Here is a 15945-nt window from a genome sequence, read left to right as displayed (position 1 = left end):
AAAAAACCCTGCTTTTTAGGCTATTTATACCAATTGTTTCAAGCAATATACATGGTAATACTTCAGAAATTACATACGTTCTGTGACTATCTTATGTTTTTATGGAATCAATGCCTGAGAAAAACCTTATCAGCTTAAATAAAACCTTTACTGTTAAATTTCAAACCACAAGACAAGTTTAAACATGTTCAGGAAAACAACCCTAGTCCAGATTCGTGAACAGACAAACCAATTTATTATCTGGTCAATTTATGACAATTTGTAAGTTTTGAAAACTACACATCAGTAAGTGTACTGATGTGTAGTTTTTAAATTAAAAACACACCGACAATACTGTTACTTCAAAGCTAAAATTGTAAAAATGCAGGAATTTCAAATATTTGCACCTAGAAAAGTTAGGGTTATATTGGCCAGGGAATTTTACTGAGAGAAGATGAACATCTGAGAAAGTTAGCACCTTTCCAAGTTTAAGTACGTGAAAGAGACTCACCTGGTGAAGTCTGTCATTTCCATCATAATCATACACATTTGTTTTGCCAATACAATAATATCATTACCGCTGTCATCCCATTTTGATACTTCAGCATCCAATTTACTCTTCTCTTCCTGGAAGCTTGCTACTTGCTCAGCAATTTTAGCTTTTTGCTCTTGAGGGAGTTGAGCCATGATAGCCTGAAATAAAGTGATTTTCCATATTTCCTTATTCAGTTATTTGTAAAAAGGACTTTTTTGAATAGTGTCACTAATAATCAGTCTAAGTGATGCACATACAGATAACCTTTAATAGGCTTCTTTTGACCTAAAGGGCTGATAGGCCCATTTCTCCTCATCTTGAACCAAAAGTTTACAACTATATGATTATCTACCAACATTACAGAATAAGGGTTACTTGGAAAGCTGCTGGGTTGATTTTTCAAGAACTGTAATCATGTCTGTTTAATAAAATTGCTAGACTCCTTCAAAGAATTTTAAGGTGTAAGACAGTATTTTCTCTTCCCTTTTCACAAAGGAAAGTTGTGTGAATGAGGACAGATTATCTTTTTGTGTGAAATACAATAGTTTTAATGACAAGCTATCAGGGTGGATAAAAAAATCAATGTTTTTTAAAATTAAAATCAGATTTTATTTTAAGTTTTTCATTATGAAAATAAACCTGTTTAAAATGAAATCTGACCTAAACTTATCTAAATGTTTCAAAAGATTATAATAAATCCATAAGCCTCTATTAAAAGATCTCTGAGTTAAAGTCTGCTCTTCTACATAAAGAACGAACCAAGGAAAACATCGAACTTTGGAGGCCAAGCTTTATAAATACGACCCGACAGGTCATGTGTGTGTTAAGGGCTTGATCCTGGGGGAGGGACCAAAGGGCTGTGCTACTGGCTGCAACAGATTGGCAAAGTAATCACAGGTGTTGGGACCCAGCCTCTGACTCGAGGAGACACCATCATATATCTCATCAGAATTATCCACTGAGCCCACTTGGGTGGTCTCACACTTGTATTTTATAGCTTCTCCCTGCTGAGCTCTGATTGGCTCAGTTCTCAGGTTATGAATATTTCTGGACACTTCAAGTAAATGGCCTGTGTGTGTGTGTGCACAGAGATACAAACAGAAATCCATTAACTTCTCATCGGCCTCCCTCTATCTCTAAACAAACAAGATACTGCAGTACAAAAGGCATGTGGGTTACATGAGCAAAAATTTTGGACTACTATTTTGTTTTTCTGAGGATAGGGGTGGTGGGAGAGTTAAGGAACAAGGGAGAAGAAGCAGAGCATGCAACCAGAAAGGAGAAACACTGGTGTCAAAGCAGGACACTGAGAAGAAGGGAAAACATTCTTCAGAGTGCAGACTCTAGTGTTGATTTCAACACCAGGGAACTGGAGAAAAAACTGTCATGGCTGCAGGTCATAAAAGAGACCCTATTTGGAAATATTTTCAAGAAATTCCTCTACCTCTGTGTAAAAAAAGGAACATGTGGCCAAACAAACTGTGCAAACAAAGATGCAAGCCCTGGCTGTCAGAATGAAACAACATTATGAAGAATGCTTCTCAGAGGGCAATGTCTTTCAAGATGAGGTGGGACTTGTCTGAACAATCTGGATCAACTCGTTAATAAACTTTTTGCGCTATTCTTATGGACTACCTAGGCCTTACTATGCTAGTAAATGATAAAAAAGCGACAACATCAGGCTAAAGAGAAATGTAGAAGATATACTCATTATACTGAAATATACTAATTCCATAGCCTAGGACAAACTGCAGAAAAACTGCTGCTGTATTGCTGATGCTGTTGAAACTTGGAAAATTTCAAGGAGATGCTGAAGAAATACTCAATGAAGTTAAATTGCAGGCAGTAAAGTAGATTGGTCAATAACCTTACTCCACTTCATTTTCTTGCCAATATTCTCAACCCAACATACCAGGGTAGATGCCTAAATGCTGAATAAAATGATGCTGCTATGACGTGCATATAAAGATCACCCATCAATCATGCCAATCAAAATAAATTTCAGGGCTGGAGGTGAAGCATTCAAGCAGTACGTTTGCTGCTGCTGTTTTTGAGAAAGTCACTCCACTGTACTGGTGGAAGTCACTAGCTAAGCACATGGAACAATGTCTGTTGAAGTGCTAGGCCAGCTTTTGACAGCAGTAGCCTCTTCTGCAGCCACAGAAAGTGCAAATGAAGAAAATATTCTAATTCATTTGAAGTTGAGAAATCAACTGGAAGTTGAAAAAGCAGGAAAACTGGTCTCTCCCTTACAGACTATGAATAAAATACATGGCACGAGGGGACGAGATCTATTAGTTTTAAAAGTCTGAAGGACAGGTTAAATAACTTTGGAGACTGTTCTCATTTTCAAGAGACTTAGGCAAGCAGGAACTTAAGATCCAGTCACTTTCACTTAGCCCTGGTCTACAGTGTGTGTGGGGGAGGGGGAGGGAGGAGAGAAGAAATCGACCTAAGTTACGCAACTTAGTTACTAAGTTACGCAACTTACGTACTTAGATCGACTTACTGCGGTGTCTCCACCGCGGTGAGTTGACTGCTGCCGCTCCCCCGTCGACTCTGCCTACGTCTCTTGCGGCATTGGAGTACAGGAGTCGACGGGAGAGTGCTTGGGGAATCGATTTATCACGTCTAGACTAGACATGATAAATTGATCCCCGCTGGATCGATCACTGCCCAGCGAACTGGCGGGTAGTGAAAGACATACCCTTAGACATATTTGAAAATTTACCCAAACTGAACTGAAATAATCAGTTTAATTCACTGACTACAGTTAACCCTTCTTTTCCTTTAATAAATCATTTAGTTGTAAATATGAAATAATGTTTTGATTAGAGAAGTTTACTACCGAAAACATTTAAGGTTGTTTTGTTTAATAAAAGTTTTATATGCTATCTTATGTGTTTGTTTAAATTCCAGTACCGTGCTGACGGAGGACACAAATCATAATAAAAAAAGTTATCTAGTAAATAAGCAATACTAAAACGTGCAATTAAGTATCTGAAAATATTAAGCTACATATCTGCTTAAATAAAAGTATATAGTTCTAGTATACCCTCCTAGATAGCAAAAAGATGTACCAAGTCTACCATAAAGGCTGTATTTAGTTGTAAATGAACATGTTTTCATGGTTATATGAACCAATGAAAACACAACTTTCTTTAGAAAATAACTAAATACAAATGGAAAAGTTGATTAAAATTGATGATTTAAATCGAGACTTTCCACTTGGTGATTTATATCAATCCACCCTGCAAGCTACACATGGGTATTTCCAATTACTACAAAGTTCAGAACGAAGATTACAATGTGAGCCTTTCAACAGATAGCTGAAGTGATTTATTAGGTTGTGTTTACCCCCAACATGTAATATAGCAACTCAAATCTACCCTTCTTATAGGAAAAGTAGGAATACCATAGAGCTGGGTAGCAGGAATTCCATTACAATAGCAGGAGAAAAGGAATTCAAACAATGACAGACACCTGATATCAGGCTGTGCCCCAAGTACACTACATACCTGACAACTTTTTTTTAGTTTGGAGTGAGTTGGAGAGGGAAAGTGGAGAAAATGTTTACAGGGAAAGAACACACTCCCTGCAAGTGACTCCAAAGCCAAGCGTGCTAAAAATTTGATACAACAAGGACCAACTGCTCTTGTATGGCTTGAGGTGACTTAAAAAAAGTGTCGAACACCAGAAATCTTTTGTGGCATCATCCCAAGAGCATAAAACACTATTGACCTAAGGTGCAACAGTAAAGTCTGTATTACTTTAATATACCATTTCTAGTTTTTCAGTCATTAAATTATTCAATATTGTACATCGGTGCTTTCATTTTTAACTGTCATAGGAAAGGAAGTTGGCTTGAATAATTTTTTGAGGCTGCTGTCTTTCAGCAGACCCTTTCTTAAAAGTTCAGTGGACTTTCTAAAAGGCTTTTTGTAGAAAATGGCTAAGCTTGTGGCAGTATCTATTTCTAGTCTGCAGTTCCAACAACCAGGAAAAAAAGAACACATCAATTTGCCACAGATAGACTTGTTTACCAGCCAAAAATTCACATGCCTAAAAAAATGGGAGCAACTATTTCAGATCTGTGATGTGAAAGTCTACAATAGTTTATCTATATCGAGAGGATTCTGGTCTTTCAGAATACCCAAAACAAAGCAGACACTGATGTTTTTAAAACGTAATGTTTCTCTTAGCTGCCTTTTGAGGCAGTGGAAATGAAGAGATTAATGTCAGTTTTCTGACCTAGCATTTTCAAGAGAGAAATAGAACCAGGCTTCTTAAGTGACAGATTTAAAAATTGGATTTTCAGAACAAATTAAACTGTTTCTTGTAGAATATGTAATGTTTAAAATGTTTTCCTTACTCTTGCACTTTGGCCAGCAATGAGCTGATCGTCTTCAGTTTGAACACTTGTTCTGCTTCTGACATCAAAGTCTTCAGTCTCAAAATCAGAGTCATCCAACTCTTCAGGAGTCTAAGAGAAGAAAAAAGTATAATTCATCACAAGTCATTCAAGATCAACAGAAGTGAATCAATCTTTCCACAACCTATAAAAAAATACCTTCTGGTCAGCTGTTTAACATCAGGGGTAGGAGGAGGACACAGAATAACTACAGTGCATTATTTAGGCTTTCAACTGAGAGTAAGTCAGAATTCTCTCCAGTTTATGTTATTCGTATGACTATATGTCTGACTGCTCGAACCTGAAGTTTACAGTTAAGTAATTGCAGAGGGCCCTAAAATGTGTGCTAAACATGGAATAAGGTTAAAGGAGTGTATTCAAGATTTGGACTATATGAAAAGACAGTTACACGGAATCCAAATTACATAAGGTATACCTTGTACTTAATTGCTTTATTCAGAGAGCCCACATCAAAACTCAAGTCCCAACATCATCTTTTAAAGCCTATTTCAAAATAGCAGCTGTTCTACTGTTTAGGACAATTAAAAATCAAAGCTTAACAGGGTTAACAGTAGCTACAGTAAACCAAAATTTATTCTTACCATCCTCCTGGCAAAACTTAAAATTTTTATGTTATAGGCTAAGCTCAGCTGACCTAATTCCCATTTGGAGTTTATTTTTGCTGCTGTCAGTATACAGCTGAAACGGCAGCAAAATTTTAAACATCTGCTTATATTAAAATACTACATCTTTACCTAGGCTGCCACATTTTTAAGACAAGTTTGCAGGGCTGTAGTAAGAAGGAACTTGACTGAAGAGTGCAATATTTGCTATGAACAGGTTTAAAGATGTAAGTAGTTCTTACCCGCTCCTTTACTACAATTTAATTTTTATAATGTGTTTTCCAATACAGGCATCTTGCAATACAAAGGAAGATTATGGATGGTTGTGTTAACCATTTAGCCAAAAATGCAGGCTGGTCAAGTAAGCTCGTACTGAACCTGGTGCCCTTCCCAGCCCCCACTTTAAATAAAGATTTCTTCATTTCCACATACGAATGTGAGAACGCATGTGAATAACTACTTTAGTGTGTCACAGTAAAGGCATGTAAGGTACTATTCTAAGCAAATGGGGAAATATTCTTGTGTGTTTGTACTGTTTTTGGTTACCAAAACACCTGGAGATACAACTGAATACTGACGCAATATTAAAATATATTTTATTATCTGAAGGACTATGTACAAAAGAGACTTATCACTCAGATGGACTGCTCCGAGTATGTTCACTCATCTCTCAATACTTTCTTAACTTACCTTTTTATTATTTACTCCTGTTAGAGCCTCAGATATAACCCAGCTAACTGGATTCTTTTCTAGTTTAGGTATCACTAATGTTAACTGTGTGTTAACAGAACCTATTACTATCAAAGCCTGAGCCAGAAAGAATGCACCCCGACTTTCAGAACCCAGGTCAAGAATCCATGGTTATCTTTTGACTCTAAAATGGAGCAAATCTGAGATGAAGACGAGAGCATTAAAACAATGGCACTGAAAAAACTTGCATCAGTTGTCACAGTTAACAGTTCAGTGGAGAAATTAGAGTGAAGGCATTTTTGCCCCCCACAAGCTCCTTTGTGGGTTAATTTTAGTCTTGGAATTAACTGAAAATGTGAGGTATAAGGCAACTACAGCATTTAGCATTTGACTTTTCATTCTGTTACCACAGACCAATACTGTCAGTCAAAACTAATGAACTTCTTCCATTGAAACGGTGGAGATAATGCACACTAACACGACAATGACAGCTGTGCAGCTTTATGGTTTCAGATCATAACCTTTTCTCCATGTTCCCATTCCCCACCAATCTCAGTGATTTCCTGTACTCCAAATTAAAGATAACAAATCCAAGTGAATACGAGAGGTTTCTGATGTGTAGTTTTGTCTTGCAACATGGACTCTAGAAGGGAAGTATTTACCTTTATAGAAGAAAAAAGGGTTCTGCTCATACACGAAGATTTTGGCTTTCCTTTTCAGAGCAGGGTTGCTTCTGAATTCCAATTTGAAACAGAAAAGCCTGTAAAAATGGTGCTCCTTCTGTTATCTGTTTTGAGGGCTCTATTTTATTCTAAGTAAGTTCTACAACTCAAGCCCTTCAGCAGGCAAACACTCAAGTGTTTTAACGTTTTGACTTTTTTCAGGTCACTGATATGTCACCACTGAATGAACTGCCTTTAGCTACTGGCAATTGCAATGTAGCCATGGAATCCTATCATCATAAACGTGGCTTCTCCCCAGCACAGATGAGCAGCATGAGGGAAAATGTCAGGATTCCTGGCACTGCCAGCTCTGCTGATTGCTGAATGCATAGAATTAGCAACTGTACCTCCTTGTCCTGAGCAACAAGACTCATAGAAGGGGGTGAATAAAATTGATTTGTAGCATGTCCAGGGAACAGGATCCCAACTAATAATGGTGCTCCATGGAAAAGGGGGTATATATCAAAGTGTCTTAAACTGCAATAGTTTCTCACTTTTTCTCTGCCCTCCCTTAGGTTTTAGTTTAAGCAAGCAAAGGTAACACATGAATATTACGATGGTTGTTACAGTCAGTGATGTGCTGGGGTTACATACTGCAAATTTACCCACCAAGACATTTGGAACCAGTGGACAATATGAAACCTCTACAGGAAAGGCTCATTTCCAACCTTACACAAATTGTCTTGGGTAGAGAGACATTCACTGTTGAGGCATGGGAAGAAGGGGGAAGAGGAATAGAAAACCTTACATCCATTTTGCTATCACTAAGCCCTGGTTCATATTAAGGTCTGAAAAGCCCACATGTAAGCTTGATACTTCCTTTTTGCGCCTTCAAATCACTGCAGGTGCCCTTTTGCACCTTCAGGTAATACCATTTAGATGACTGTCTCCTTATCAGGTAGGGAGACATCCAAGTTTAATTAATTGCATTTGCAAATTACAGGCACAGAAAAGGAAATGAAATTCTTACAAGCTAGTCCCCATTTATCTATGCCGCCTGGTTTCTCAGGTTCTCTGAGAACAAGGTGAGCTTCAATACCCAGATCACCTAACCTCATCTTCAAGAAACTGGTATGAAATTTCTGTAAAGTTTATTTAAGATTTGAGAAATTAAATTGGAGGTTTCTTTTCTTTAAATAAAATATAAAGTCAAACCATAGCAAGAGTTAATTTGCTATTGTCTAAACCAAGGGTCATTAGTTTTAGCATATATACAAGGCAGGCAATATTGCATTATGAATAGATGCATTATTAAGGATGTTTAGCACTTCAGCTTTAATTATCAGTGATGTCCAGACCTATTTGGTGAAGTTTGCATTTTAAGATTAAAACATACAGCAGACATTTTGAAGTCATCTATAAAGTGATTAACAGCTTTCAGATTCATAATCTTAATAAGTTGTCAGTGAAAAATCTTACACTCTCTACTCTGTGTAGGAACAATAATTTTCTTAAGTTCAATAAATGCTTAGTAAAGTAAAAGTAGAATGCTGTAAAAATAAGTGAAATACAAAGTCACTCACTCTGATCATCAGTACAGCTTTTCTGATATCCCGAATTCCATCATACACCAATCGTGAAGCATCAATAAATTCGTTTTCATCCATTGGCTGAGCAGGGTCAGAACTAAGTGCTTCCACAGCAGCTTCCACTTGCTCAGTAAAACGGGGCATAACTGAATTAAGAAAACAAGCAAGTCAAGCACATTTGGCAATGGTGCCCCTACTCCCCCAGCCCCAATGTACTCGAATGAAAGACGGGTAAGTTCTGTGGTACTCAAGTTGACACTAGAAATTCTGCAGCAGCTTCAGTTAATTTTAAAAATGGAGGTTATTAAAGACAAAAAAGCTAACAATAATCAGTTAATAGCTCAGGTTTTCTTTTGATATTAATTGCAGTTTACTTTATGATGTCACCACATTTTTAGTTTCAAATATGCTCCATATCTGCATGGCAGAGGATGTTGGGGGAAAAACCAGGAGATTTATAGTACTATACCTAAGTGGTACGGGAGGCAGTTGGGGATTGTGGGATAAGAAGGAAGTATTTGCTAAAAATGATCAGCAGGGATATATTTAAGAGATAACTTAAAACTAAACCTAAAAATGACATTTTAATACTCTACTGAAACGAAGGGCATTCATAACCTTCAAAAGCTTTTGTTTCAGGCTCTACATGGACTCAGGAATAGAACACTGGATTGGTTACCATTCGTTTTTTCAGTGCTCTCTTTGGTTTTGGGGTCTGGGTTGTTTTTTTTTTTTTTTTTTTCCTCCAAGCTCTCATGATTGCAATTTTAAAGACACAAAAGCTCGAATTCTGGAGCATAATTCTGTGAAGTAGTATGGAGTGACGCAAGTCACTGGATCCTGCAAGTCCATATCATAAGTCCAAATTCAGAAGTGGTACAAACACGGCATATATTTTTCTACAACCATTAAGACACAGAGAACAGAAGTTTTATAAGGGACTTCACCTGAATCAGAATATTAATTTTGTAATTATTTCTTCCAAATTCAAAACAAGACTGAATAGACAAAGTTTAATGCCCACTGGGATGTTCTGTATAGATTGAGTTAAAAAAAGAATTCTTCAGTTATGCCTTTTCAGAGCCAGGCCCCTTTAATCTAGCTTTACATGTCACTGGTAACCAAGGACTGCTAGCACTTGACCAAAGTGACACAGAGTCTTTGCAGTGGCAACAAGAGTAAGGAGATCTGTGTCATAATTCAACATGGATAAGACCACCTTTTAAATCTTTGCTCATTGGTTGGGACTTGCATCCCCGACCTTTTCAAAAAAAGATTAAGTATTTTCTGCCATTGAGTGATCAATAAGACATTTGTTCATCATTAAGTAACTTCATTATTGACTTAAGCCAGTCATTCAACCAAAATAAAATCCTGATTCAGCAGCTTCTTTGCACAGAGCTCCATTAACTTTAAACTGGTGCTGTCAAGTGATTAAAAAAAATTAATTGTGATTAATCATGTTGTTAAACAATAATGGAAATACCATTTTGGATGTTTTCTACATTTTCAAATATATTGATTTCAATTACAACACAGAATACAAAGTGTACAGTGCTCACTTTATATATATATTCTTGATTACATATATTTGCACGGTAAAAAAAAAAATAGTATTTTTCAATTCACCTCATGCAAGTACTGTAGTGCAATCTCTTTATCATGAAAGTTGAACTTACAAATGTGGAATTATGTACAAAAAATAACTGCATTGAAAAATAAAATAAAGTCCAACTCAGTGCAGCCAATCGCTCAGACAAACAAACTTGGTTACAATTTGGAGGAGATAATGCTGCCCGCTTCCTGTTTACAATGTCACCTGAAAGTGAGAACAGGCGTTTGCATGGCGCTGTTGTAGCCAACGTTGCAAGATATTTATGTGCCAGATGCGCTAAAGATTCATGTGTTCCTTCATCTTCAACTACCATTCCATACGACATGTGTCCATGCTGATGATAAGTTCTGCTTGATAATGATCCAAAGCAGAGCGGACCGATGCATGTTCATTTTCATCATGAGTCAGATGTCACCAGCAGAAGGTTGATTTTCTTTTTTGGTGGTTCGGGTTCTGTAGTTTCCGTATCTGAGTGTTGCTCTTCTAAGACTTCTGAAAGCACGTGCCATACCTTGTCCCTCTCGGATTTTGCAAGGCACTTCTGATTTTTAAACGTTGGGTCGAGAGTTGTAGCTATTTTTAGAAATCTCACATTGGTATCTTTGCGTTTTGTCAAATTTGCTGTGAAAGTGTTCTTAAAACAAAAGCGTGCAGGTCATCATCCGAGACTGCTATAACATGAAACATATGGCAGAATGCAGGTAAAACAGAGCAGGAGACATACAGTTCTCCCCACAAGGAGATCAGTCAGAAATTTAATTAAAGCGTTATTTTTTAATGAGCATCATCAGCATGGAAGCATATCCTCTGGAATGGCGGCCAAACCATGAAGGGGCATACGAATATTTAGCATATCTGGCACATAAATACCTTGCAGCGCCCGGCTACAAAAGTGCCATGCAGACACCTGTTCTTACTTTCAGGTGACACTGTAAATAAGAAGCAGGCAGCAGCAGCATCTCCTGTAAATGTAAGCAAACTTGTTTGTCTTAGCAATTGGCTGAACAAGAAGTAGGACTGAGCGGACTTGTAGGTGCTAAAAAGTTTTACATTGTTTTGTTTTCGAGAGCAGTTATATAGCCAAAAACAAAAATCTACATTTGTAAGTTGCACTTTCATGATCAAGAGATTGCACTACAGTACTTGTATGAGGTGAACTGAAAAATACCATTTCTTTTATCATTTTTAAAGTCCAAATATTTGTAATAAAAATAATATAGGGAGCACTGTACACTTTGTATTCTATGTTGTAATAGAAATCAATATATTTGAAAATGCAGAAAAACATCCAAAAATATTTAATAAATTTCAATTGGTATTCTATTGTTTAACAGTGTGATTAATCACAATACGTTTTTTGAATCATGATTAATTTTTTTTGAGTTAATCGTGTGAGTTAACTGATTAATTGACAGCCCTACTTTGAACAGAAATTCTGCACAGCCAGGTTTTATGAAATTGAAACCTTATTCTTGTAAGTTGCATGAATATGTTTGTACCCATTTACCATTGTAGTTGTATGCCGTTTGAACCCATACATCAGTAGTGAGCACTGTTTATATTCCTACCTGTATTGGACAACAACTTTGTTGCTTCCAGCACCTTTTCTGTGTAGACTCCAGGTTCATAGTTATCCATTTCGGAAGTTACAACATGAATGACTCTAGCTGCACGTCCACGAATTGCACCAGCTGTTCGGTCTAAACCATCAACATCTTTTTCTTGGAGAGCAATGACACATTTGTTTACATCTTCTAAAATATGATTCTCTGGTGGCAAAAGAAGTAGTATTTAGACGTGTGTGTGTATGTATGTATGTATGTACGTACGTCGTCGTCCCCCCCCCCCAAAATACAGTTTTTCAGCTGCATCTGAAGTGGTTTTTTACCCACGAAAGCTTATGCCCAAATAAATCTGTTAGTCTTTAAGATGCCACCGAACTCGTTGTTGTTTTTGTGGATACAGACTAACACGGCTACCCTCTGATAGTTTTCAGCAGATGAAGCTTCAATACCTTCTCTTTAAAATAAGCTCCAACCACAATTTCTGAAGCATTAACAATATTTTAAATCAAGTTTGTTGCAATCAATGGGCAGATGCCTCTCCAAACTGGCTATCAAAATCCTAGTCCACATACTATGTGGAATCCAAATTTATCCCAGTCCTAGGGCTTGGTTGTATCAACACAAGAGTTGAGAGTTCAGCTCATGTCTACCCAGCCTTGTTTGCTCTGAGATTCATTCCTCACTAGTCCACACCCTTTCCACTTGCCTTGTATGTAGATGGTATAATGAGCCATCTTGCCTCTGACTCATCCAACCCTTTTAATTTTCTAACAGGATCAACATCTCTTAACAGGATGAGGTGTTTCTAGTATACATTACTAGCTTTGGACAATCCTGCTATACAAGTCTACAAATACAAATCACAATTTTACTACATAAGATCATCAAATGATTAATCCCCATCCTATTTTAAAATTAGACAATCAAATGGAACAGTATCTGGAAGTTCTCGCTTTCAGGCTCCTTCATTCTTTCAACAAAAACCTCAGTTATGAATACCAGAGTTATGGACTGATCAGTCAACCACACACCTCATTTGGAACCAGAAGTACACAATCAGGCAGCAGCAGAAACCAAAAAAAGAGCAAATACAGTACAGTACTGTGTTAAACGTAAACTAAAGGGAAAGTTTAAAGAAAGATTTGATAAGGTAAGGAAACAGCTTCTGTGCTGGTTTCATTTAAATTAAGGTGGTTAAAAGCAGCATTTTCCTTCTGCATAATATAACTTTGAGATTAAGTTAACTAAATTAATGTTTAGCTGTAAACTTTTGAAAGAACCACCACAATGTTTTGTTCAGAATTACAAAGAGCCTCCATTCCTGAGGTGTTTGTAACTCTGGAGTTCTACTGTAGATATTATTCACTGGTTCATAAGAGAACGGAAGTACTCCAGTTTTGTGATTTTTGTATTTGCTTTTAAAGTAAGGAATCTGAGATTAACTGTTGATTGAGAAAGTTACAAAATGCTCAAATAAAAAACAATAGTGAAACATGCAGTTACTACTCCTGAGGGAATTCTGCACCCCAAAAATAAAAATTCTGCATACAGTATATTAAAATTCTGCAAAATGCTGCAAATTTTATTTGTCAATAAATGTGTAGGCTCCAAGGTGGCAACGGGAAGCACAGGCTACTGGCTGCATGGAGGTGGGAAATCACCCTACACAGCCCTTCCTGCGCCCTCCCTCCCCCCGGACAGGGACTCAGCAGTGATGCTGCACCCATGACACAGTGCAAGGGCTGGGCCTGCCCCAGAAACACCCTGGGGCCCTGCTCCTCTGCACCAGGTGCAGGCAGGCAGGCTCAGCCCAGCAGGATCCAAGCGTGGGGCAATCTGGCTGAATATGGCTCAGTGAGGGATCTGGATGCACTGGGGCTCTGCAGGGGAGTCCGGATGAGGGGGAAGTGAGGCTTGGCAGGGTGGGGTCCAGGTGCAGCTGGTTGGGGTTTGGTGGAGTGGGGGTTCAGGTACAGGAGGATCGAGTTGGGGGGGTTCGATGGGTCCGCTTAACGGGGGAGCCCCAGCTGCTGCCGAGGGGCCGCCACATGCTGGATTACCACTTCCCCGCAATCGCCATCACTCCCACATCCCCCTTCCCTATTCCATCCCTCTTCCTCCCCCCGACCCCACTTGCCCTGCCCCATCGCAGACACTCACTATTGTACAGAAAACAGGGTGCCCAGCACACACACTGGAAAGACAACTAGCAACAGGACCCAGGCAGAGTCAGTGAGCCAGAGCTGTGAGGCAGCTCTGCGCTCACAGAAATTTGGGGGTGGCGGGGAGCCACAGTGGCACTTGACCCCATGTACCCTCCCACACCTCGCCTCTGGGGACACAATGCCCCCACAACTACACCCATGGGCATCCCCAGCCCCTCTGCAGTGATTTACCCCTCTGCGGCTGCTCTGGAAACCAGAAACAAGGTGCCCCCGCTGTTGGGGAGCGGGCATGTGACCACTCTTACAGCTTACCTTTGCTTGCCTGTTATTTTCTGCATAGAAGCAAAGAAATCTGTGGGTGACATGAATTCTGCACATGCACAGTGGCTCAGAATTCCTCCAGGAGTAAGTTATAAAAGCCTAGGCTGAGATTTTCAAAACTGCCTAAAATCTGGATACCCAGCTCTGAGAGTCTTAGCTCTAATGTTTGGATATCGTTAGATGTCAGTTTTGTACACTTGTGCCGTTTTTACCTAGCATTAACATTTGAACATTGCGCTGCTAGCCAGAAAAATAACTAGCTCTGAAACACCGAACTAGCAGGGGCCCCCATGAGAAAATAGCATTCTATACTATTGCAACTTTTTTTTTATGGAAGGGCCAGTGGCGTAGCCAGGTGGACCAAACAGGGGCAGCGATCACAAAAAAGGCGCCACCCGCTGCGGTACTTTTACTCATCCGGAGGCGCTCCAGGTCTTCGGCGGTGGGTCCTTCAGTGCCGCCAAACACACCTGGAGCGAATGAAGGACCCGTCGCTGAAGACCCGGAGCGCCGCCAGGTGAGTAAAAATTAAAAAGGCCCTTAATTAATTAAAGGGCCCCCGAAATTGCTTTGCGCCAGGCCCCCTGAATCCTCTGGGCAGCCCTGCCTCCCTGGCCAGGAGCTGGGCAGGATGGTCCTGCGGGCCGTAGTTTGCCCACCCCCGGGCTAGGGACACCCAGAGAATGGGGTTGTATCCCTGACCATCTTGGCTAACAGCCACTGATGGACCTATCCTCCAGGAACTTATCTAGTTCTTTTTTTGAACCCAGTTATAGATTTAGCGTTCAGAATGTTTCCTGGCAACAAGTTCCACAGGGTGACTATGCGTTGTGTGAAGTAGTACTGCTTTTTGTTTGTTTTAACCCGGCTGCCTATTAATTTCTTTGGGTGATCCTTGGTTTTTCTGTTATAAGGGGTAAACTTCCTTATTTACTTTCTCCCTCTATCCCTTTATGATTTTATAGACCTCTATCACTTTCCCCCTTAGTTGTTTTTCTCCCCCTAAGATGAACAATCGGTCTTTTTATGGAAGTTGTTTCAGACCCCCAATCATTTTTGTTGCCTCTCTTTCTGTACTTTTTCCAATCCCTATATATATTTATATTTATTTTTAGTTGGGACGATTAGAATGCACAAAGTATTCAAGGTGTGGGCATACTTAGAATAGTGCCAATCTATAAATCTGTCTTATTATCTAGCCCCTTCCTAATGGTTCCTAACATTGCTAGCTTTTTTGACTGTCGCTGCACATTGAGTGGATGTTTTCAGAGAACTATTCACAGTGACTCCAAGATTTCTTTCTTGAGTGGTACAGCTAATTTAGATCTCATTATTTTGTATGCATAGGTGGGATTATGTTTTCCAATGTGCGTTACTTTGCATTTATCAACACTGAATTTTAGTCAGTCATTCTGTTGCCCAGTCACGCAGTTTTGAGAGATCCCTTTGTAACTCTTCCATCGACCTAACTACCTACCACCTCTTGGGGAGGTGGATTACCTAAACTGATTACCTACCCCTCCTGTCAGCATAGACAGTGCCTCCAACTGAACCGCTACAGTGGCGCAGTGGTCTACACTTTTCAAGTGGAGGCACTGGAACAATAATTAAGCTTATATAAGATTAGCAAGGCCAGGTATCACATTTCAAGAGGTTCTTGAAGCACCATGAGCAAAATTCTGCTTCACTTATACTAGGTTATTTCACTAACAACTGGGGTTGCACAAGTTCAGTTGAGGGCAGAATTTGGCTGTAAGAGTGCAAAGCGTGTTCATTAGTAATTTGATAAT

The 15945-nt window shown here is 39.1% G+C and overlaps 1 protein-coding gene across 1 annotated transcript in view; it reads right to left on the bottom strand.

The window, feature by feature from the left end:
• Positions 1 to 15945, bottom strand: part of CTNNA1 (catenin alpha 1) — a 183954-nt gene that overhangs the window by 13836 nt on the left and 154173 nt on the right. The window contains exons 12-15 of the mRNA XM_074960709.1: positions 11673 to 11873; positions 8484 to 8635; positions 4887 to 4997; positions 491 to 672 (exon numbers count right to left, since the gene is read on the bottom strand). Coding sequence (XP_074816810.1) covers positions 491 to 672; positions 4887 to 4997; positions 8484 to 8635; positions 11673 to 11873 — 646 coding nt within the window. The remainder of the gene's footprint in view (positions 1 to 490; positions 673 to 4886; positions 4998 to 8483; positions 8636 to 11672; positions 11874 to 15945) is intronic.

This window comes from Natator depressus, chromosome 8, assembly GCF_965152275.1.
Source record: "Natator depressus isolate rNatDep1 chromosome 8, rNatDep2.hap1, whole genome shotgun sequence".
In the NCBI taxonomy this organism is placed as follows: Eukaryota; Metazoa; Chordata; order Testudines; family Cheloniidae; genus Natator; species Natator depressus.
Note: the sequence above shows the minus strand (reverse complement) of the source record. Positions and strands in the feature narration are given on the sequence as shown.